This window comes from Panthera tigris, chromosome B1, assembly GCF_018350195.1.
Source record: "Panthera tigris isolate Pti1 chromosome B1, P.tigris_Pti1_mat1.1, whole genome shotgun sequence".
In the NCBI taxonomy this organism is placed as follows: domain Eukaryota; kingdom Metazoa; phylum Chordata; class Mammalia; order Carnivora; family Felidae; genus Panthera; species Panthera tigris.
This window is the reverse complement of record NC_056663.1, coordinates 66,307,596-66,332,927: the sequence shown is the minus strand read 5'-3', so window position 1 is coordinate 66,332,927 and position 25,332 is coordinate 66,307,596. Positions and strand designations below refer to the sequence as shown.

Genomic DNA, 25,332 nt, shown 5'->3' with positions numbered 1-25,332 from the left:
TAAACCTAGCCTTCTCAAGCTGTTCCAAAAAATAGAAAAGGAATAAAAAGCTCCAGACTCATTCTATGAATCCAGCATTACTTTGATTCCCAAACTAGACAGAGACCCAACAAAAAAAGAGAACTATAGGCCAATATCCCAGATAAATATGGATGCAAATATTCTCAACAAGATACTAGCAACTCGAACTCAACAGCATATAAAAAGAATTATTCACTATGACCAAGTGGGATTCATTCCTGGGCTTCAGGGCTGGTTTCAATATTCGCAAATCAATCACTGTGATACATGACAGTAATAAAAGAAAAAAGAAAAGAAAAGAAAAAAACCATATAATCCTGTCAATAGATGCAGAAAAAGCATTTGACAAAATTCAGCATCCTTTCTTAATAAAAACGCTCAAGAAAGTCTGTAGAAAGAACATACTTAAACATCATTAAAGCCATTTATGAAAAGCCCACAGCTAATATCATCTTCAACAGGGAAAAACTAAGAACTTTCCCTCTGAGATTAGGCACATGACAGGGTTGTCTGCTCTCACCAGTGTTGTTTAACATAGTGTTGGAAGTCCTAGCATCAGTAATCAGACAAAAAAATGAAATAAAAGTCATCAAAATTCCAAAGATGAAGTCAATTTTCACTTTTCGCAGACCACATGATACTCTACATGGAAAACCTGACAAACTCCACCAAAAGTCTGCTAAAGTTTCAGGGTACAAAATCAATGTACCGAAATCAGTTGCATTTTTATATACCAATAATGAAACAACAGAAAGAGAAATAAAGAAACTGATACCATTTGTAATTGCACCATGAACCATAAAATACATAGGAATAAACCTAACCAAATATGTAAAAGATCTGTGTGCTGAAAACTATAGAAAGCTTATGAAGGAAATTGAAGATGACACAAAGAAATGGAAAAGCATTCCATGCACATGGATTGGAAGAATAAATATTGTCAAAATATCAATACTACCCAAAGCAATCTATACATTCAATGCAATCTCAATCAAAATTGCACCAGCATCCTTCTCAAAGCTAGAACAAACAATCCTTAAATTTATATGGAACCACAAAAGACCCTGAATAGCCAAAGTAATATTGAGGAAGAAAACCAAAGTGGGGGGCCTCACAATCCCAGACTTTAGCCTCTACTACAAAGCCGTAATCATCAAGACAGCATGATATTGGCACGAAAACAGACACATGGACCAATGGAATAGAATAGAGAACCCATAATTGGACCCACAAAAGTATGACCAACTAATCTTTGACAAAGAAGGAAAGAGTATCCATTGGAAAAAAGACAGTCTCTTTAACAAATGGTGCTGGGAGAACTGGATAGCAACATGCAGAAGAATGAAACTAGACCACTTTCTTACACATGGATGAAGGACTTGAATGTGAGACAAGAGACCATCGAAACCCTAGAGGAGAAAGCAGGAGAAAACCTCTCTGACTTCAGCTGCAGCAATTTCTAACACAACACATCTCCACAGGCAAGGGAATTAAAAGTAAAAATGAACTATTGAACACAAATGCTTCTGTACTGCAAAGGAAAAAAATCAACAAAACTAAAAGGCAACCGACTGAATGGGAAAAGATATTTGCAAAGGACATATCAGATAAAGGGCTAGGCTCCAAAATCTATAAAGAACTCACAGAACTCCACACCTGAAAAACAAATAATCCAGTGAAGAAATGGGCAGAAGACATGAATAGACACTTTTCCAAAGAAGACATCCAGATGGCCAACAGACACATGAAATGATGTTAATGTCACTCCTCATCAGGGAAATACAAATCAAAACCACACTGAGATATCACCTCATGCCGGTCAGAGTGGCTAAAATGAACAAATCAGAGGACTAGATGCTGGCGAGGAGGTGGAGAAACGGGAACCCTCTTGCACTGTTGGTGGGAATGCAAACTGGTGCAGCCACTCTGCAAAACAGTGTGGAGATTCCTCAAAAAATTAAAAATAGAACTACCTTATGACCCAGCAATAGCACTGCTAAGAATTTACCCAAGGGATATAGGAGTGCTGAGCATAGGGGCACTTGTACCCCAATGTTTATAGCATCACTTTCAACAATAGCCAAATTATGGAAAGAGCCTAAATGTCCATCAACTGATGAATGGATAAAGAAGACGCAGTTTATATATACAATGGAATACTACTTGGCAATAAGAAAGAATGAAATCTGGCCATTTGCATCAGTGTGGATGGAACTGGAAGGTATTATGCTAAGAGAAATAAGTCAGGCAGAGAAAGACAGATACCATATGTTTTCACTCATATGTAGATCTTGAGAAACTTAACAGAAGACCATGGGGGAGGAGGAGGGGAAAAAAAGTTAGAGAGGGAGGGAGGCAAACCATAAGAGACTCTTGGTTACTGAGAACAAACTGAGGGTTGATGAGGCATGAGGGAAAGGGGAAAGTGGTTGATGGGCATTGAGGAGGGCACCTGTGGGGATGAGCACTGGGTGTTGTATGGAAATCAATTTGACAATAAATTATATAAAAAAATAAAAAATATATATTTTGCATAAAACAAACAAACAAACAAACAAGAGTAGGATATTTAACCAACTAAGCCACCCAGGCACCCCTGGTCCATTCTTTAAAACTAGGAAGGGGGCACCTGTGTGGCTCAATTGGTTAAGTGTCCAACTCTTGATTTCAGCTCAGGCCATTATCTCACTGTTCCATCCCCGCATTGGGCTCTGTGCTGACAGCATGGAGGCTGCTTGGGATTCTCTCTTTCCCTCTCTCTGCCCTTCCCCCACTTGCTTGCATGGGCACATGCACTCTCTCTCCCCCAAAATAAATAAATAAAATTTTTTTTAAGTTAAAAATAAAAAGAGGAAGTAAATGTGAGGTCAAGTCCCACACTGAATGTGAAACTTACTTAAAATTTAAAAAATAATAAAAACAGGAGGTAAATGAAGACTAGAGAGTTCGTTAATTGTTTTATATTATCAGAATATGTTCTATTTTCAAAATTTGTAATACCATATTCAAACTGTGTTTGTATGTAAAAAGACCCTGTTTTAAGCCATTTTATTTTATTTTATTTTATTTATTTTATTTTATTTTATTTTATTTTAATTTTATTTTAATGTTATTCTTGAGAGAGAGAGAAAGAGAGAGAGAAGAGAGAGAGAGAAAGCCAGTGTGAACAAAAGACAGAGATATAGAATCTGAAGCAGGCTCCAGGCTCTGAGCTATTAGCACAGAGCCCAATATGGGCTCAAACTCAAGAACCAGGAGATCATGACCTGAGCTGAAGTTAGATGCTTAACTGCTTAACCGACTGAGCCACCCAGGTGCCCCTAACCTATTTTAAGATGCTTTTCTCTACTTTTTTTCATTTTCTTATCTTTGCATTTTGCTTTAAGGTTTTTATTTAAATTCCAGTTAACATAACAATGTAGTATGTTACACACAGTTTCAGGTGTAGGCAAGCTGGCTGTGACATCTGTCACCCCACTGATTACCAGGCTTGAGACTGCTGATCTGGCTGGTTAGGCACATGTCCCCTTCTCCCCTCACTGTGGCCTGCATGTCCCTCTGAAGCTGTGTGCTCAGCGGAAGAGGATGATCATCTCTAATAGAGGAAGACCTTCGTTCCTCAAGGAGATAGGAGTAGCTGTGCTCCCCTGCTGTAACTCCAAACATGCTCTCAAGGTCCCTTCTAAAATAGGCAGACACTTCTTAAGCATTTACATATCTTTTGAAATATTTAGGTGCAAATGGATACATTTTACCATATTCCTAAAGTCTGTGTATTGTGAATTACACTCATTATAGTTTTATAATAGCATTAATTTACATTAACATTATATATTTGCATAATTTGTTTATTTAAGTAATCTTGTTGTAGAGTTTAACACATGTCAAATACCCTGTAAAGGAATCTTACAACTGATGTATTTCATAATTGTTGACCAATACTAATTCATTGAATTCTAAAATAATGATTGTTGTAATGGCACAATATTTCCAAATATAATACTGACCGTGACAATGATGAAAAGAAAAATTGTATATACTATTATATTCAGGCATTATATTCCAATATTTACAAGAGGCTAGATCTTTACTAAAATCCTAGCAAGGTGTGATATAATCTGTGCTTAGTGCTTAATGCAGCCAGTAGCTTAAAAGCTTTCAATAGCAGCCTACATTCACACTGCTTTTCATTTACCTTAATCCTGAAGATGAATTATTGTCATCTGGGAATTCACTCCCCTTGGGAATGAAAATGTATCAAGTGCTTATGCTCCTTGCAAGATGTTTTAAAATGAATAACATTTACCTCTGCCTAAACCCCTCTCATATATTTCATATCATCTCTTACTCCCTGTTACAATCCCCTATGGCCCATTTCTACTCTTCTTTACATTTAAATCCTCCTCATATATCACTCTATTAAATCTTAGTTATCAAACCCTATCCCTAATGCAACTGTAGATTATATTACTTTGAAGCACTTTTTTGTAGTTCAATTTGTCACACAAGAAGACTTCCAGTGAGGTTTGTTGACAAAGTTGGGCACTGTAACTCAAGGTTTTCCAATTCAAAGATTAGGTTACAAGCAAAACATAAACTCCTTTGCCGTATGATGCTTTGCATGAATTGTTCACTCAACAGTATCATCCTGCTGGGAAATGTAGTATAAGAAAAAAAATGTGATTGATACTGCTATGAGTGCTCTATTATGTAGAAAATAATGGATGATTGCTCTGAAGCTGTAGCTAAACAAAGTAAGACTGTGTGGTGTCATTTAGTCCAAAGTTGTAAATCTTTCCCCATTTTTCTTGCTGCCTATATGAAATTCAATACTTCTCATCTTGCATCTTTCAAAAAGAAAACAGAAGAAGGGAACATTAAAGAATTATTTTTAAAATATAATAGGAGTATAAATTGATGTAAAGAGAAATAAAATGTAGCTTTTGCTTTCATTCTGTGACAAAAGTGGACTCTATCAACAAAATGTATTTTATTTAAAATATATTAAAAGTTACATTAAAGGAAAAATGTATTCTCTAATCCATTGAAACAAGTTTTTTATGCCAAATGAAATAATGATATTTTATATTTGAATAAATAATTTTATAGGTGTCCAAATATATGTCCTCTCTCCCAATCCCTCATTATCTCTACATCTATTTCAGTTCTGCCTCAATCTTTTTATCTGTCTCTAAGTATCATTCATCTTAGAAACTCTAATTTCTAAGAATTGCTAGATTCTCCAGAGTATTAAAAAAATAACTGTCAATATTTCTAGCAAGGAGTAAATAATTATTTTCAGAAAATAAGCATAAATTGGAGGAAGAGCAAATTTATGTCTAGCACTATGGAGAATGCTTTATAATGTCTACAAAGAAAGCCCTTAGTGAGTTAGTAGTATTCATTCCATATTACAAATAGATAAATTAAAGCTCAGAGAGGTTTTGTAATAGCTCCAAATCACAGAACTATCATGGGGTAGGGCAATGATTCTAACTCCTGTCTAATGCCCAAATTCATGCTCTTCTACTATACCAATCTGCCTTTTTAGATACATTGTATCCCATCACTACTGGCAGGGAATAAAAGACCTCTGAACTTATATTTGATCAATATGGGCAAGTCCACAATTTTTTAATATGTACAAATGAGAAAAGTAAAGTCATCAGGGATGGCTCTGTGACTATTTCCTTTGGCTTTTTTGAAAATAACTATCTATCCAAATACACATTGTATAATTTATATTGGACTTTGTCCCTTGAATTACTAGAAGAGAACCCAAGGATATCCTTAAGAAGTAGGTTACATAAGGCCATAGACTTCTCTAATGTGATCTCCACTTGATTTGGATATTGTTTTTGTTATACAGGATTCTGACAGTTTTACTGAGTAATAGGACACATCCCCAGGAAAACTGTCTTATTCCACATAGACATTCTTACATTTTCTATTTCTTCTTTTCTGTAGCTCCTAATATTCTCATTTTACTCATTTAGTGTTATTCTGATTTTAATTATGTGCATAAATTTCTAAAATGGATGCATTCACATCTCTCTCTCTGTCTCTGCCTCTCTCTCTCTCTCTCTCCATATATATATATATATATATATATATATATATAAACAGCATATATATATATATATATATATATATATATATAACCAGTACAATATATATATAACCAGTACAGCAAGTTTTTGGAAACCAAATGTCACAAAAATTAAAGGCATTTATTTAAATGAGAGGTAAATTTGTTATTCCAAAGAAACTGGATTGTATCCTATAAAAGAGTAGAATATAAACATGAATTAGCAATGTTTGAAACTTCAGGGTTACAGTCAAAATCCATTATTTTCATTGCCAAGATCAATGTAATGAAACATATAAGTTTTACACTTTCAGGTCTTATGTTTAAATCTTTAATCCATTTTGAGTTGCTTTTGTATATAGTGTAAGATTGAGATCCAGTTTCATCCTTTTACATATGGACATTCAGTTTCCCAGAATCATTTTTTGAAAAGACTACCCTCTCTCCAATGTATACTCTGGTCCTCTTGTTGGAATTCAATTAACTGTACATTCATGGATTTACTTTTGGGTCCTCTGTTCTGTTCCATTTGTCTAAGTATCTGTCTTTATACAAGTATCATATTATTTTATTTACTATAGCTTTATGTACATTATGAAATCAGGAAGTACAATGCCTCCAGATTTGTTCTTTCTCAGGATCACTTTGGTTACTCCAGATCTTTTGTTGTCCTATATGAATTTTAGTTTTTTTTCTATTTCTGAAAAAAAATAAATCCATTGTGTTTTTTATGGAAACAGTGTTGAATCATAGATTTCTTTGGATAATATTAGCATTTTAATAATGTTTGTTCTTCTAAACCATGAACATAAAATATCTTTCCATTTATTTGTGTCTTCAATTTCTTTCATTAATGTATAATAGTTTTTAGTGTACAGTCTTTTACCTCCTTGATTAAGTTTATTCCCAAGTACATTATTCTTCTTGATGCTATTATAAATGGGATTGATTTCTTAATTGCCTTTCAGATATCTCATTTTAATTTATAGAAACATAACAGATTTTTGCATGTTGATTTTGTACACTGAAACTTTACTGAATATGTTCATTAGTTCTAACAGATTGTTTGTGGAGTCTTTGTAGGGGTTTTTATTTAAAAGTTTATATCATCTGCAAATAGACTATTTTACTTCTCCCTTTATGATTTGAATACTTTTTTTCCCTTTGCTTGTCTAATTTCTGTGGCTAGGATTTGTAGTGATATGTTGGATTGAAATGGTGAAACTGGGCATCTTTGTCTTGTTCTTGAGCTGAGAGAGAAAGATTTCCATTTTTTTTTTCATTGAGCATGATGCTAGCTGTGGGCTTGTCATATATAGCCCTTATTATGTCGAGGTATGTTCTTTCCATGTGTCATTTGTTGAGCATTTCTAGTATGAATGTGTCAAATATTTTATCTGCATCTATTTGATGATCAAGTGATTTTTTACTCATTTCTTCATTCTTTTTTTTAATGTGCAAATCACAATTTTATCTGCATATGTTGAACCATTCTTGCATTCCAAGGATGAATCCCACACGATCATGGTGTATGCTTTTGTTAGTGTGTTGTTAGAATCAGTTTGCTAATATTTTGTTGAGGAATTCTGCATCTATGTTCATCAGGATATTGGCCTATAACTTTATCAAAACACAGGCAACAAAAACAAAAATAGACAAGTTGGACTATATCAAACTAAAAAGTTTCTGCACAGTAAAGGAAACAATCAAGAAAGTGAAAAGGCAACCTAAGATATGGGAGAAAATATTTTCAGCTCATATCATATTATCTGATAAGTGTTTAATTTCCAACATATATAAGGAACTTCAGTAACTCAACTTAAAAAAAAAAAAAAACAACTAAGTAAAAAAAAAATGGTCAAAGGCCTTGAATGTCTCCAAAAAGATATAAGAATGGCTAATAGGTTTATGAAAAGGTATTCTACATAACTAATCAAAAATGCAAATCAAAACTACAATGAGCTATCTCACACTTGTTGGGATGGTTATTATTACAGTAACAAAAGATAGAAGTATTGGCAAGGATGGGGAGAAATTGGAATGTGCCCTGCACATTCATGGGACCGAAAAATGGTGCAGTTATTATGAAAAACATAGAAGTTCTCAGAAATTAAAAATGGAACTATCATATGATCCAGTAATCCAACTCCTGGGTATATATATCCAAAAGAATTGAAATCAGGATCAAAGAAATACCTGCACTCACATATTCATTGCAGCATCATTCACAATAGCCAATGTATGGAAACAACTCAAATAAATATCTTTTGACAAAATGAATGGATAAAGAAAATGTTGTGTATACATACAATAGAATATTATTCCACCTTAGAAAGAAGGAAATCCTATCCTTTGTGACAATATGAATAGACCTGAAAGACATTATGCTAATTGAAACAAGCCAGTCACAAAGACCAAGACTGTGTAATTGCATTATATGAGTTATCAAAGAGTCAAAAGTCATAGAAACACAATGGAATGGTGGCTGTCAGTTGATGCGGAGGAGGGAAAAATGAAAGTTGTTCAATGTGTACAAAGTCACAGTTATACAAGACAAACAAGTTCTGGAGATCTGTTGTACAACCTAGTGCCTATAGTTAACAATAAAATGTGGAGCATTTAAAAATTTAAGAGGGTAGAGAATTTATGCTGTGTTCCTAACAGAATAAATGAATTAATTAAATTAAAAAATAAAATCTGGTAGTTTTCTCTCTTTATCCTTGAAAATGTTACATAATTAAATATAGAAGGAACACCTATAAATAATTATATCCAGACTTAGGAACAAAACCCTTTGAATCTTTTATTTATATTGTTACTTATGGGATGAATTTGAAAGTTCTATAAATATAGATATAGTAAGGCCTGCATTGCTATAACTTACAAATGCTACTTCTGATTTTAATAGGATGTTAACATATAATCTCAAAAATTTATTTAAAATGTATTATTTTGACCTCTAAGAGCTTAAAGTAAAAACATGATTTCAGAAAACTGTTTATAATTAAGCAAATACATTCATGTGACTGAATCTATGAATAAAATTATATTAAATCTTCCCCTAAAATTTTTCTCAAAGTTACATGCTGCTAAATAGTAAGTGGTTCACTGATTAAAGGAATAGTAGCTAGTATTTTAATGTTGTAACTAGGGAAACATATTGAAAAATACTTGACTAACATTAAAAGAAAATCAGAATAGAGAATTGAAATTAAACTCTGTCTTACAACTTTCATCATAAAGAACAAAGAAAACTAAAGTATTCAATTACTTGTCACCTAAATTATTTTTAAAGAGAAAGTGGATTGCAAATTGATATTTAGCAGAAATATATAAAAGGCATAGAGAAGTTATGCTGGACCTTATCCAGGTCATTAACTTTAGCTTTCTTTTATCTTTATCTACCTTAAGAATTTTCTTTAAAAAAACTTTTTTTAATGTTTATTTACCGTTGAGACAGAGACAGACACAGAATGCGATTGGGGGAGGGGTAGAGGGAGAGGGAGAATCCGAAGCAGGCTCCAGGCTCCAGAAGCTGTCAGCACAGAGCCAGATCCAGATCCGGGACTCCAACTCACAAGCCCTGAGATCATGACCTGAGCCTAAGTGGGCCTCCCAACCAACTGAGCCACCCAGGTGACCCAAGAATTTTCTTTTTAAATATTTGCTTGCAATGACGGTTGAACTAGTGAGACCAAATATAGATAAAGATATACTAGTAGTCAGGACTTGCATAAGATCTTTCTCCCCCCTTGGATCCACCAATATCTACATATACTCGTTGATTTAAAGAGAAATAAGATTCCTGAGACAATGCTTTAACCTTGTTCAAGAACTCGATTGAGAAATAGGCATGCCAAACTAGAGTCCTCCAAGTATCAGGGGCCCTGCAACAAATTAGAATAATTAGATTTGTAAACGCATCTAACAAATCAGATTGAGGAGCAAGGGTAATAGTCATTCCAAGTACATCCAGACCCAATCTTAAAACAACCATCCTGTGGCATATGCGGACTGGGGGAACAAAGTGTCCGTGACTTTTCTCATAGAGAGCACATTTGATAAATCATGGTACTTGGAGTTCCAAGCAATTTAGCTATAACTAAAAATCCATCTTGAGCATCCCCACTCTATCCATATCTCTTTCGCTACGTAATAGTTTGTTGTTGTTGTTGTTGTTGTTTTGTTTTGTTCTGTTTTGTTTTAAAAAAGAATGAATGATACATTTTTCCCCATTGCTTCATGATACAATCGGGAAACGTGGGCAGTGATGGCAAAGCATTTCTAGCACTAAATGGAGAAAACAGCCCAGGGATTGATGTTGGTGGCAGGGCAGTGAGCTCTTAAGGTGGCAGTAACCAGAGACTGCTGCAGAAAAGCCCTGCTCTATAGCCAGTCGCGCTTTGTGAGGGCGAGTGTTCGATACATACGGGTCTTTCTGGCAGAATCTTCCACGAAAAGAGAAGAGATGTCTTCATCCACTCCTGCTTCATTCTTTGCGATACAAGTGTATGCTCCTGTATCTTCATAGCGCACATTGCTTATATGAACCTCGCTGCCATTTGCTGAAAACAGAAGGCAAATGCAACTTGTAAACTCCAATTTCAGTTTTGGTACAGTGCTTTCCGATTACACAGTCAAGCAGTTCTCTTAGCTTGTCCTAATTAAACTGCTTTCCTTCCTACTTTCATGCTTTGGAGGCATGCCAAATTATTCCAAAAGCATTCAAGTGTTTCATAAACTGTGTTGTCATTCTGCTAACAGAGAACCCAAAACTCTGTATCAAATGCACATGCTTTATATTTTATATTTATTTCCTATTTCCTACTTGGTATAGGTATTTCATATTGATAACTATAATTCCATTTATTTATTTCTTTTTAGTATTCAAAATTCACTTTGTCCTAAGTTTTACAAAATTTAAAAATAATAACAATATGTTTTATATACAGGAGAATACATATAAAAAGACTTCATAAAGGAATTAAGCCAGCTACATCATACAAGTATAGTGCAATTACCACTTGTCAAGTACATTATTGAGCGTGTATTAAATATCTGGAATTATAAGGTAAGGGAACTATTAAGTAAGGAAAACAGAAAGATAAAAACACATGATTTGTCTGCAAGATTTCAATCTTTTGCCAGGAATATATGTAAACAATATTATAATATGGAAATTAACACTGTCAATGTATAACCAAAGGGTTAAGGGAATAAGTAGCTCAACTTTTAAATCTTAGTAAAATAATTTTTTAAGCTAATCCCTAATTAATGAGTTGTATTCCCTAATGTGGATACCAGAGTATAATTAAAAACTGACTATATGTAGGAAATATACAAGGTGGTGTTACACATATTATGTGTTAATTGTCCTAAGTAATACATAATTATCAGAAGCAGAATCCGAGACTCAGAGAATGATCGTACATAAATCACTCAACTCAAAAGATGGGGGCTGGATGCCTATCAGACTCCCAAATCCAGTGTTTGTTGTGCTCATTTTTTTTCCTCTTTTACTTTATTTCTTTAAGTCTTTCTGTGTGTGCTTGTGCCCTTTATTATCTAATCACAAGAACACCATGCACCATGTCCTGTGTGGTTGTCTAGGGAAAGAAGGCAGAAAAACAGTGGGAAAAGAGCTTGAAATGCCAGTGGCTCTCAAGGGATGTGAATAGGAGGATATGGAGAGGCAGTGAGTGTTTGGGGAGAAAGAGCCAGACTACTTGAACCTCTTTCTCACTTTATAGATGTTATTACACACCTCCACCACCCCCCAGCCCCCATCCATTGTTGAGAGTCACTACTCCAAAAGGGAGGTTGGTGATTTGTTTTTGTTTTTGTTTCTTTGCTGTAAAAGGCCTGGTAAATATTTTGTGCTTTATAAGCCATATCATATCTGTGACAACTGCCCACTTCTGCCATACTGGCATGAAAGCAGCCATGGACAATACTTTACAACATGAGTGTGGCTGTGTTCTAAAGGCAAACAAAAACAAAGCCGCCCCCCCCCCCCAATTGACTTTATTCACAAAACAGGCATTTTCCCAGATCTGGCTTGTGGACCTTAGTTGGCAGACCCCTGCTCTGAAAAATAAGGAGTGAACATACATTTAAGCCTGCATCAGCTTCTTGTTTTACATGAAATATGGCTCTCTCCAAAGAACATACTTTTTCTTAAGACCCACAACTTTACAACTTCAATTCTCTAGATTTGTTTTGAAATATCGTCAATTTATTCCTTCCTCAAACTTTCTCTTCTCAATATTCTTATATGTTCTCCTAACCTACATGCCTCACTGTCTTCCTCCTTCTCTACATAATCCACCATTTCTAAATATTTTCTACTCTATTGCCAGAATGAGCAATTCCCTCGTCCATTTATCATTCTGACACACAGGCCTTACTAACTGCCCAAACTGCAACAAGCTGACATATCTCCACACTTGGTGTCTCTGTATCTAGTTTTTTTTGAGTACATTAAGAGACTACTGCATAGGCAAATTTACAGATTTTGAAATTCACAGTTTTCAGTTTGCAAGATGTTCAATGCTACTTGCTATTTATTTCACCTGACCTTTATGGTTACATGCCTTTCATTTCCTGCTCCATTTATATTTCAAATCTTTACTATGTTTGATGTTTCCCATCTTAATACTAACTTCTTAATCTACGCAAGTGACCTTGCTTTTAAATAATGAAATACATACATGTAATTAGAAAGTAAACTCAAATCATTTTGCAGTATACATGGTTATTAAATCATCACATTTTATTACCTTAAACTAACACAATGTTATGTCAATTATATTTCAGTAAAAGCTGGGAAAACGAGTTAGGCCAATTTCCTATTTCCATCTACATTTTTACATTTATTTACATTTCAAAGGAAACTCTCTCCTGTTTCTTTGCAAGGGAAATCAATCTCCTCTCTTTTCTTTCTGATTTCTATGATTATTTGGTCATCCTTCCTCACCTCCATCATCTCCACATCTTTTTCCTTACTAATATTCCTTCAAATTGATGCACTGTTTAAGAAAAAATATCTTTATTTGCCCTAATTCTTACCCTCAGTGGCAGCTAACTTTTCTTTTTTCTTCCTTTCAAAACTGGAGAGATTTTTATACTTCCTACTTCCTTTTCATTTCCAAACCCACTGAAGACTAATTGCTACTATTACTGCTTTTTTAAATGTCAAAAGGCCAAACCTAATCACCTAACTCACAAATACATTTCAGTGACTTTCCTTAACCTTTCTATGCATTTGACATTGTTGAACACTTTCCCATACTTAGCTTTATTTTCTTCTGTAGAATCACCTTAATTTCATGCTTCCTTGTTGATTTTCAGTCTCCTTGTGTTATTTATCTTGATTTGCCTTCCAATTAAACATTTCTGCTTTTCTAGGATTTTACTTCCTTTCATTAACATATCATCCCATCCATGGACATAGTTATGGAGTCTGTGCCTAGACTTGGACCTCACATATTAATGCCAACTAAGCATTTGTTGAATAAATGGATAATTGAATAACTATAGTATTTGGTAATATGTAATCATATGGAAAGTCCTATGAAATTCAACACTCCAATGCACTCAGAGTTATCTCGTAGGTTGTGTTCCCCACTCACCTTTCATTTGTCACATTCTGTCAAAACTTTAGCTATTTTCTCGTTTTTAAAAATGATAATAGCTATCCTACAAGGGCCCACACTCTTTCAATATTGAATCTAGAGTGTAACCAAACCCCTGAATTTACCTCCCTGTATATTCCTAGAGGCAAAGATATAACTTGCCCATCTAATATGGCTTACTAGTATTAAATGGGCAAGAGATGACAAAATCAGAAACTAATTAGAACTTTCTTCACTTTAATTTGTGTTAATCAGATCAATCTTCTTCTCTTCTAAGATTATAGACACTAAAGATATGATCAGCAGATGTAAACATGTTGGTTTACTTATATTAATATGGAGATTTGTAGCATTCAGGTTTTAAAGGTCAAAATTACTTTCCCATGTCATTTTTGAAAAAAATAGTAGATATTTCAAAAAAAGTATTTAAAAACATATATTGAAACATTCTTTGTCAAAGTGGAATAAGAATTGATGTCTGTGCTTATAGAAATAATGCCAAAATGAAAATACATTCATTTCTAGCAGTATGAATTGCAGGAATTTAAAGCAAGCAATAAAGAATATCATGTCATGCAACAGATACTCCAGTAAAATGACCTGTCATGTTCTACTCTTGATGGTGGAAATAAGATATACATTTTTCAACCTACTGGTATAATCAACCTATATGCAACTGTTTTTGCACAAAGATATTTTTTGTTTTCTACTTACCACATATTAATGATTATTATATGTGTAATAATTGATTAATTATAGTTACACATTAGATTATTAAAATTTAGGATATTTTATAAATTAGAATTCAATAATAATATTCATAACCTTAAAACAATTTGGTAATGTTTTTATTTTCCTCTGTCTTCATTTGCAAAGTATACTACAAAACATTCACTAAGGAATTTCCATATTATTTATACTTCCTATAATGTATTTTAAAAGTATGATTTAAACATTTAATTGGCCCCTGCAGAAAGGTATTCTCTGAAGACATCCACCTATTCTGTTCAGCATATCTGCTATAATCCATAAGACAAGTATTTAAAAGATACATAATATAATATTTTATTTATTGTTAAAATAGTGACATAATTATTATGACAAGATTATTATTGAAAACACTAAAAATAGTAAAGGGCTCTATTTCAGATATAATGTGTTAGAAACAGCTATATTCTTTTCATATTCATGACATTTTGTTGTCATCTACTTTTTTTTTTAAGTCATGTAAACTGTGTTATAAATTTTAATGTAAAATTTCTACATGGTCATTTGAGAGGAGAAAATGAAACTGAAAAGCACCTTGAAGTGTGAGTTGTTTGGACAGCTTTGGTGTAATATCGATTCCATTCTTCAGCCAGCCAAGCTGAGGGTTTGGTATGCCCTCTGCATGGCACCTGAGACTTGCAGTTACCCCAGGTTCTCGAGCCTGACTCTCTGGATACACCCGGATCACTGGAGGGACTACAAGAAGAAATGGGAAAAAAGTAAGTTACTAAGCCATATTCTGTGATTTTCCAAAAATTGCAATATGATAAAATTGCTAATTATATATTCTAATGATATGTAATTCCACAGATCTTAGTTTCCAAATATCAATATCTCCAAAAATTTGCCACTATTCCTTGCATCAAGGTTATTATGAGACTGTGTCGGGAAAAATACAAGCTGAGCCTGGAATATCCTGTTTTGGTAATAAAGCAGGTTTTCAAAGGATGATAGAAACAACAATAAAATACAGAATCCAAGGGCACCTGGGTGGCTCAGTTGCTTAAGCATCTGAGTTCAGCTCAAGTCATCAGCTCACTGTTCATGAGTTCGAGCCCCACATCAGGCTCCATGCTGACAGCTCAGAGACTGGAACCTACTTCGGATTCTGCGTCTCCCTCTCTCTCTGCTCCTCCCTTGCTCACTCTCTGTCTCTCTCAAAAATAAACACATTATAAACAAAAAAATCTTAAAAACAAAATACAAAAGCCAGCTTAAAGGGGCTCATATTTGTCAAATATATGAAAATTTGGGCATTAAAATAATTAACAACTCTAAAGAACTATAAGGAACAAAATAAGACTTTAAGAATTCAGTTATAGGGTCCCCTGGGTGGCTCAGTCAGTTAAGCATCCAACTTCTGCTCAGGTCATGATCTAGCAGTTCATGAGTTTGAGCCCCACATCGGGCTCCGTGCTGACAGCTCAGAGCCTGGAGCCTACTTCAGATTCTGTGTCTCCTTCTCTCTCTACCCCTCCCCCACTCATGCTCTGTCTCTCTCTCTCTCAAAAATAAATAAAACATAAAAAATTAAAAAAAAGAATTCAGTTATATAAACAAATAATGAATATATAAATGAGAAAGAACAAAAATATTTTCCTTACCATAGCATGTTTAAAAGATCAGAGTAACAATTATATTTATAGAAGCATCCAAAAAATAAAATATTTAGAATATTTAGAAATGAATTTAACCAAGGAGGTGTAAGATTTTTACACTGAACACTGCAAAATGAGTTGAAAGAATTTAAAGTAAAACACATAAGTGAAAAGTCATGTGTTTATTAATTGAAATAATTAATTAGTAGGACAGTAAGAATTGGTAAGAATTATCTGTGAGATGACAAGACTCCAAAAAAGTCGATCTATAGATACAATGTAATCCCAATCAAAATTCCAACTGCATTTTTTTGCAGAAATGGAAGAGCTAATCTTCAGCTTTATATGGAACTACAAGGGACCCCAAATAGCCAAAACAATCTTGAAAAAGAAGACAAAACTGGAGGTCTCATATCTCCCAATTTTCAAATGTGTATATATGTAGACAACACACACACATATAGTATAGTAATCAAAACAATGTGATAACTGGCATAAAGAGAAAAATCAAATCTATGGATATAGACTTGGGATGCCAAAATAAACCTATTAATCTATGGTTAATGGATTTTCAATAAGGATTCCAGAAAAGAGTCTTTTCAAGAATTGATTCTGAAACAACTGGATATCCATATGAAAAAGAACGAACTTGAACCCCTACCTCACAACATATATAAAAATTAACTCAAAATTAATCAGACTTAAATGTAGGAACTGAAATAATAAAACACTTAGAAGAAAACATAAGGATAAATTATCCTGAGTTTGTATTTTACCATGGTTTCTTAGATATGGCCCCAAAATACAAGCAACAAAAGAAAGATTAATAAACTGAACTCATTAAAATTAAAATTTGGGGTGCTCAAAGGACACTATCAAGAAAGTATAAACACAACTCACAGAGTAAAAACATATTTGCAAATTATATCTGATAACATACTAGTATCTAGCATATATAATGAGCTGTTATAACCTAGCAACAAAAGACTAACATCCCCTTCCACACAGCAAAGGAAATTGTCAGCAAAATGAAAAGGAAACCTATAGAATGGGAGAAACTATTTGTAAGCCAGATATCTGATAAGTCATTAATATATAAATATACAATGAACTCATATAATTTAACAGAAAAAAAGCAAATAAAAATGGGCTAAGTACCTAAACAGACATTTTTTAATGAAGACATACAATGACCAACAGGTTAATGACAAGGTACTCAACATTACTCAACATTACGGCTTATCTATCAGGTAAATGCAAACCAAAACCACTTCATATTTGTTAGGATGTTTATTTTAAAAGGCAAGAGATAACAACCATTGGTAAGGATATGGAGAAAACAGAGCCCTTGTACACTGCTGGTGGACATGTAAATTGGTACAACCACTATGGAAAATAGTATGGGGGCTCCTACAAAAATTAAAAATAGAACTACTTCCAAGTCAGTAAATTCTAACTTCCTGCTCAAGTAAGCTTTAACTGACACAGATTCCTTCTGAACTTTATCCTCAATATTCTCCCAGGAAAAATAAGATTGGATTTGTGTATCTTCTTTTACCCTGTGTCAGTTCTTCTGCTGATAGAAAATAATACCATCAGCAATAATACTTTAAGAGTAAAAACAATAATATGTTCATAGATGCCATAGAATATTTGTGTTGTACTTCTTATAGTCATGTTGCTTTAAAGATGAGTCACAAAGAAGTTTGAAGCCTTCCCCAGGACACAGAGCTTGTTAGAGTCCAGAGTTGAGATGAAACTCCAGGAGGCCGTGATTCCTCAGCCAAATGTTCTTTGCTTTTCATGCTGCCCCTAATCAACCTGGCTGATCTTGGTCTCTAATAGCCACTGAATTTAGCCAATAGGAAAAAAAAAATACACAAAAATCTGAAGGGTAGTAAAAACATGTTCCAAATTTGACTGATCAGTAATTCCTATGGCAATCAATCAATCAGTCAGTCAATCATAAAAATTGCCTTACAATCCAGCAATCCCACTTCTGGGTATATACCCAAAGGAAACAAAATCACTATCTTTAGAGAGATAACTGTAGTCTTATGTTCATAGCAGCATTATTCGCAATAGCCAAAGTAAGGAAACAACCTTAAGTGCCCATCAATGGCTGATAAAGAAAATATGGTATATATATGATGAAATATTATTCAGCCTTAGAAAGGACATTCTGTCATTTGTAAGAACACAGAAGGCATATTGTAAGTGAAATAAACCAGACAGAGAAAAAAAGATACTCTATGGATGACTTATATGTAAAACTTAAAAACAACAACAAACAGCAATAAAACCAACAACAGTAAGAAAATTATGTTGACTGCAACCTCAGAAAAGACCTAATACCAGACCATCTGCTTAAGCTGTTCTCAAATTCTTTAGTTGTCTCATTTCTCTGCTTATAATCTCATAACTCTATATCTCTATTTTCCTGTTATCTCATTTGAAAACAAATGTTATTTTAAACCACTAAGTTTGAGGATAATTTATTGTTCACTAATCTCTCTCTCTCTCTCTCTCTCTCTCTCTCTATATATATATATATATATATATTATCTGTACTGCCAGTGCAGAGCCCAACATGGGGCTCAAACCCACAAACTGTGAGATCATGACCTGAGCCATAATGAAAAGCCAGACACGTAACCAACTGAGCCACCCAGGTGCCTTTAGCATTTGTTATTTAGATTGACTATGAAAGCATATGCACCCTGCATTTGCCTTAGTAATAATATGACTTGGTAAATAAAGAAAAACACTATGGTTTTCAGTGAAAAAATTTTCTGCAAGAGCTACCTTAGCAGAAGACAATGGACAGATATGCTCACCTGGGCCATTTTGGTCTTTGGTTAACTAATATACTTTGAACTACCTGATTTCTTTTATTTTCATCCAATGGAATGCCAGTCAAAGATGCAATGTGGATAACTAAACTGGGAGACTCTCTTTAGGATCCCAACTTTAGACCTAAGTTAATTTCACCACTGTTCTTTCTAGTGACTGGAGGAGCCATTGTATATACAAATTAGATTGACTAATGAATAAATGTCAGCCTTCTAGATTTACTGAAGATATAAAAGCAATTCAAACCAAGAGACTAGTTGAAGCCACAATCAGGACTATAGATATGTTTATCATCCTACTGTCCCCTTCTTTTTGGCTGTGTACGAGAGCTCTTAAACTAGACTCAAATCAGCTCTGATATGGAGACAAAGGGAAGGAAGGGGTCCTCAAAAAGTCCCAGTAATCCTTTGAATTTGCAGCTGCTTCTTTACTTTGTGAATTGCCTTTAATAGTTTCAGGAGCAGAAAAATATTAAACTTCCAAAATTCTGAACACCAGATTTTTGCTACATCCTTTCCCCCCTCCTAAATATAATTCCAAAGAAATGCAATACACACATCTGCAACAGCGATGGGAGTAAACCAAGCTCTGATTTTTTGTTAACCTCAATGACTATTTAAATGGTTTATTTTGAAATATCAAATATATTTTCAAAAATAGTCTTCATAAATTTCTATACATGCTTTCTGGTGACCTAACACACGTATTTAGGCATTGGGTACATATCTAAAAGCCCAGGGTAATTTCCATGCCATTTTATTACATTGGAGGTTCAAGTAAATAACTTTTTAAAGAGATACAGTAATATACTTCCAGCAAAACCACATTACCATAAGATCTGCAGTGAAGAGACTTCTTTCATATACTCAGACCCAATCTTTAATCTCTTGACAACTCGAAAGTGAGTTAGAAGATGAGTTTTTTAAAAAGTCTTTCATAGAGTGCCAAAATGGAAATCTACTCTTTCAGTAAACATTTAATAAAAGAAAGTGTATCTTACCACAAAACTCATAGCCAAAGTAAGGACCAAGTCTTCTTGAAATATTATTTGGAATAGCAAAAAATTGAGACAACCTACATACATTGAAAATTAGTTTGAAAAGAAGTACATAAGTCAACTCAATGATAACAATAGATTCTAGGGGCTCCTGGGTGGCTCAGTTGGTTGAGTGTCTGACTTCATCTCAGGTCTTGATCTCATGGTTCATAGTTTGAGTCCCATATAGGGCTTGCTTCTGTCAGCCTGTCAGCATAGAGCCCACTTCACATCCTCTGTCCCCTTCTCTCTTTGCCCCTTTCCAGCTCACACTCTCTCTTTTTCTCAAACAGAACAACAAAAACAATAAATTCTACATCTTTTCTATTAAAAATTGTAGATATTATATGGGTCACCTACACTGTCACTGATACTCCCCAAAGAACAGCTTTTCAAATAAGATGTTCAATTTCCCCCTGCATTCCTGGTTGTTTCTACCTTATTGATACATTTGCACATGAACTGAAAGGAAAATAATGAATAATAATTTTTGTCATATTGAACTTTTATACCCAAATATATAATATTACATTTTGAAAAAATCCTAATACTCATATTGTATGCTTCTTCTTTACTATATGGATACCAAGTGATTGTCTGAAAGCTATCTCTTAACTTAGACACCAAATTGAAGGATAAGTGATCGGCATAACAACTACTTAACCTCGGTGACAAGTTACACATTTAAAAGTAGGTTATTTTTCCCGGGATACATATTATGAAATATAAATGACGATTGATGGCAGCCTGAATTAAAAAGTCAATAACCCTCCAGAGAGCATTTCAAGTCATTTGTTACCGTCATTTTTAGTTAAGAAGTTCACTCTATGAACTTATCTTTCCTTTCTACTGGTATTGCATAAATAAAGAAACTGAGGAAGACCACCAAAGGGTTTTCACATTGGATTTAGAATATTATTTGTGTGTGTTATCATGAAAATCTTTAATTTTTTTAATGTTTATTTATTTTTGAGAGAGTGAGAGAGAGACAAAGTGTCAGTAGAGGAGGGGCAGAGAGAGAGAGGGAGACACAGAATCTAAAGAAGGCTTCTGGCTCTGAGCTGTCAGCAGAGAGCCTGATGCGGGGCTAAAACCCATGAACAGGAGCTCATCACCTAAGCTGAAGTCAGAGGCTTAACTGACTGAGCAACTCCAGCGCCCCTATCATGCAAAACTTTAAATTACAGGTTCCCAGTATTTTAAGCAAAATGTAGTATGTAAAGGTTAGCGTCTATACACTGAACATTTTCTAACGATATTCAGTGTAGCACTAAAATAACTCAGGAAGCACTTTAAACTGGTTGAATTTATTTGGCATAACATTGTCTAATAAAGTCAAATAATATCTATATTAAATAGTATAATATTATGTGCTTATATGTACTAAACATTTAAGTAGTTGAGTTTACATATTGTTCAAATTCATTCTATGAAATATAACGAAATAAACGTCTGTGCCTTAAAATGGAAGAGATCTAAGAGGATGCAAATATATGAATTCTATCATTAATAAAACTTAAAAAACATAAAATAGGAGTTTTGAAATAATAATTTACAGATAATTAGTGAGCAACTTCTGAGTGTAGCAAATTGAGCTAGATGATGTTCTCTCTCCATCTCCCACATACTCTGTTTTATGCATTAACATATTGAGTGAATGTTGAATTTAGGTTTTGAAATTAGCCAAGTGAACACTGGAAAAAATGCATTCTTGGCCTAAACTGTCTTATCTGGTACTGATTATAAAATAAACATATCTACTGGATTTAACTACTTGGAATCTAAATATAAAGTCTGAATTCGGTGTTTAGCAGTTATATATAAGGTATATTTGGGGTCCTTGAAAAATAGTATTTTAAATGTCAAGGTCAAATAAATGTCAGTTCACTTACACTAATTTGAAGAGGGATTAATGATTCCCCTTAAATGGACATAACTTATGGAAACCCAACTCTTCTTTCTATAAGACAGTTAAAATAAATATCATGTGACTATATTGAACTAATATAATAAAACTGTATTTAATTTACCTGATGGTTCTTACAGCATAAAGTAAAAGTAAATGGATACTGTATATGGAGGACTAAGAATAGGTACTTAAGGCTAATACATTTTTAACTAATTATAGAAAATAAAATGGAAATGAGGTTCTGATACTAAATATTAAATTTTGAATCAAAAAAGTAGCTAAGCTAAAGAAAATATTGCACAATTAGTACAATTATATTTGTTAGATCTTTCTTCCTGGAAACTTTGGGGTCCTAATGGAATCATTTGTGAAGATTTATCAGCTCAAAACCATAAAGTATTGAATAATAATAGGTATGAAGCTTAGTAAAGGTTGATGTATATATTTCTTAAAGATCTATAATAACTTCATTGTATTAAAATATATCAGTGCTATTCTCAATATTAGGAGTGTCTAATAGAATCTAATAATCTTCCTCATCTAGTATTAGAAAAGATCTATTGAAAAAAAAAGATCTCTATAATACTAAAACCTGATTTTTTGCCCCTTTAGCTTTCATTCTGTGATCTTTCTTTAGAAACTGCTGCACCATTATCAGAAAGTATAAAAACAGCATAACCTGGGTACTTTGGAAGCCTGATTTTGGAGTCAGGAAGCAGAGGTCACTGACCCAATACGGTGACTGCAATCTAACTGAAAACAAAAATGAATTTAAGGTGAATTGTCAGGTCACTGGTATGTAAACAACTAAACATTAGATATTTTTTTCTTTTTCTTGATGCCATTATCTTGCACTCTTTTGAAGGATTCTATCACTGCTCTTCCACAAATTATTCACACAGCTGCGACTGTTACAAAAGGTTCTAAGAAAGCTTGAGGGTAAGAATATAAATGTCTCTGAAGTAGTGCTGACTCACAGCGGCATCTGGATTGTTCTGTTTGTATTATGACTTCCTTTGTCATTAAAGCAACTTTCCTATGAAAAATTACAGACAGAGTTTAATAAATATTTTAAATGCTACTGAGCTTGTCCAATGCCTTTTGTCTCTGACATTATTAAAGCCATCAATTTCTCTTTAACTTTGTCCCAAAGCAGTCTTTTTATATTCATGACTTTCACACTGCCTCTTGTCAATATTACAAAACTCTCTGATCACATTATTGCAGCCTTCATAAAAATGTAGAGGATACAACAAATGTTGGAGGCAAAATATAAATAACAGCAACATACTTATGGTCATAAACTTTTGCAATTTTTTATTGGGTCTTCCTATTTATCCTACAGTATTGTAACAAATCACAACTTTTTAAGCTATTTTGAAAGGAACAGGAGTCTATCCTACTTTAACAAACTTAGATCCATTAATAGCTATCTTTAAAGTTAGTGGCCCTTTTAAGCCCCAATTTTGAAAAATCTCAAAAGCCCTCATTTACAGAAATGCTCTCTGAAACAAAAGAAAGCATAACAAAAGCATTCAAGGCAATAATATAAAATGTTATTTTTCTAAATCTATGAAAAAAGAACTAATGAAAAAATTAAAGTTATGTCTGGTACATGGTGTATACTTTTTTTTTCTTTAGACTGTATTTACTTTCATTTAATATATATTTAGTTTAAAAAAATTGGGGAGATCTCAAATTAATTATTTGAGGCAGGGAGTGTGCATTATAGAACATTATAGTAACCACTCCACATGCACACCTGAAAATTTGAATGTATCTCTAACACTTATTCTATGCTCTAAGGAATAAAATATCCAATTTCTCTAAGTCTCAGTTTCCCCACTTGTAAAGTGTAAAACCCTTCCTAGGATGAAATTGATGAAAAGAAACAAAGTATGACAAGTTGAAATATTAGGTGTCTTAACTCACACACTTTACTTTCCAGAAATCATATTTTTGCCATTATTTGCAGAATGACTGTGACTTAATAGGAGAAATGACAAATGCACATAATTTTACTAGTCAATATCAATTGATTAGTAGAAATGGACATTTTGAAGACCTAAATTGGAAGTGGCCAAAACTTATGTATGGGTTCAATACAATATAAAAGCTATAATTGATCAGCAAAATCTGCCAAGACTGGAGAAAGGGAAATGGAAGCCAAGAAACATTTTGCAAATTTGTTTAATTTCAATATACAACATTAGATATAAACCCTATCTCAATACAATATGTAATGAGATATATTCAAAGCTGTCTGTAACTATTCTAAACAGGTCAAGTGAATCTTCTAAGCTCTTCCTCAATCACATTTGTACCCTATTGGTCACATAACAAGTAAGTGTATGCTTACTCTGTAAAAAGACTGTGTTTGTGACTAAGAAGTAAGAAAAACAATTGTATTAATTAGAGCTCAAAAAGATATAGAAAACATGTTATTCAATATAATATTAAAATGTGTGGCCAAAAAGACAACTTTCCTTAAAGCTATCATTCTACCCAGACCTATCTTCCACCATTTGTATAAGGAATTGTAAGAACTTTAAATATATGTGAGACCATAAAATATGAAACACTTTGTATCAGACAGGATCACTCAATTTACAGATCTTAGATCACACCCTGGAATTAAATCATTTTGGAAAACTTACTCTAAATCTTCCAGTGTGTGTTTCTTCACTCGAAAAAAAAAAATGATGATGAAACAATGTGATGGCTCTTTAAAATATAAAATGCTTTGCAAATGGAGAGGAATACATTTATGGTTAATATTGTCGATTGAAATGTTGGTGGAAGTCTTCAATAGAGAAGATGATGAAAATAGCAAATATAAAATAATTTTGTTCAGAGATTTTCTTATTGCAAACTACTCTATATAAAAAACAAAAAAGAAAAAAATCTTTAGGTTTACGGGGTTAAGTTCATCTACAGTTATGCCAATTTAGCTAGTCCACAATTCCACGTCAGAGATATATACTTTTTATTACGGATTGACCTCCAGATTTAGCAATGTGAAGTAATTTCTTAAGAAACTACCTATCAACTGATGAATGGATAAAGAAATTGTGGTTTATATACACAATGGAATACTACGTGGCAATGAGAAAGAATGAAATATGGCCTTTTGTAGCAACGTGGATGGAACTGGAGAGTGTGATGCTAAGTGAAATAAGCCATACAGAGAAAGACAGATACCATATGGTTTCACTCTTATGTGGATCCTGAGAAACTTAACAGAAACCCATGGGGGAGGGGAAGGAAAAAAAAAAAGGTTAGAGTGGGAGAGAGCCAAAGCATAAGAGACTGTTAAAAACTGAGAACAAACTGAGGGTTGATGGGGGGGTGGGAGGGAGGGGAGGGTGGGTGATGGGTATTGAGGAGGGCACCTTTTGGGATGAGCACTGGGTGTTGTATGGAAA

The 25,332-nt window shown here is 33.6% G+C and overlaps 1 protein-coding gene across 1 annotated transcript in view; it reads right to left on the bottom strand.

Moving 5' to 3' along the window:
* The window catches only part of FSTL5 (follistatin like 5), a 791,029-nt gene that overhangs the window by 132,000 nt on the left and 633,697 nt on the right, over positions 1 to 25,332 (bottom strand). The window contains exons 9-10 of the mRNA XM_015538440.2: positions 15,046 to 15,207; positions 10,540 to 10,674 (exon numbers count right to left, since the gene is read on the bottom strand). Of these exons, the coding sequence (XP_015393926.2) occupies positions 10,540 to 10,674; positions 15,046 to 15,207 (297 nt within the window). The remainder of the gene's footprint in view (positions 1 to 10,539; positions 10,675 to 15,045; positions 15,208 to 25,332) is intronic.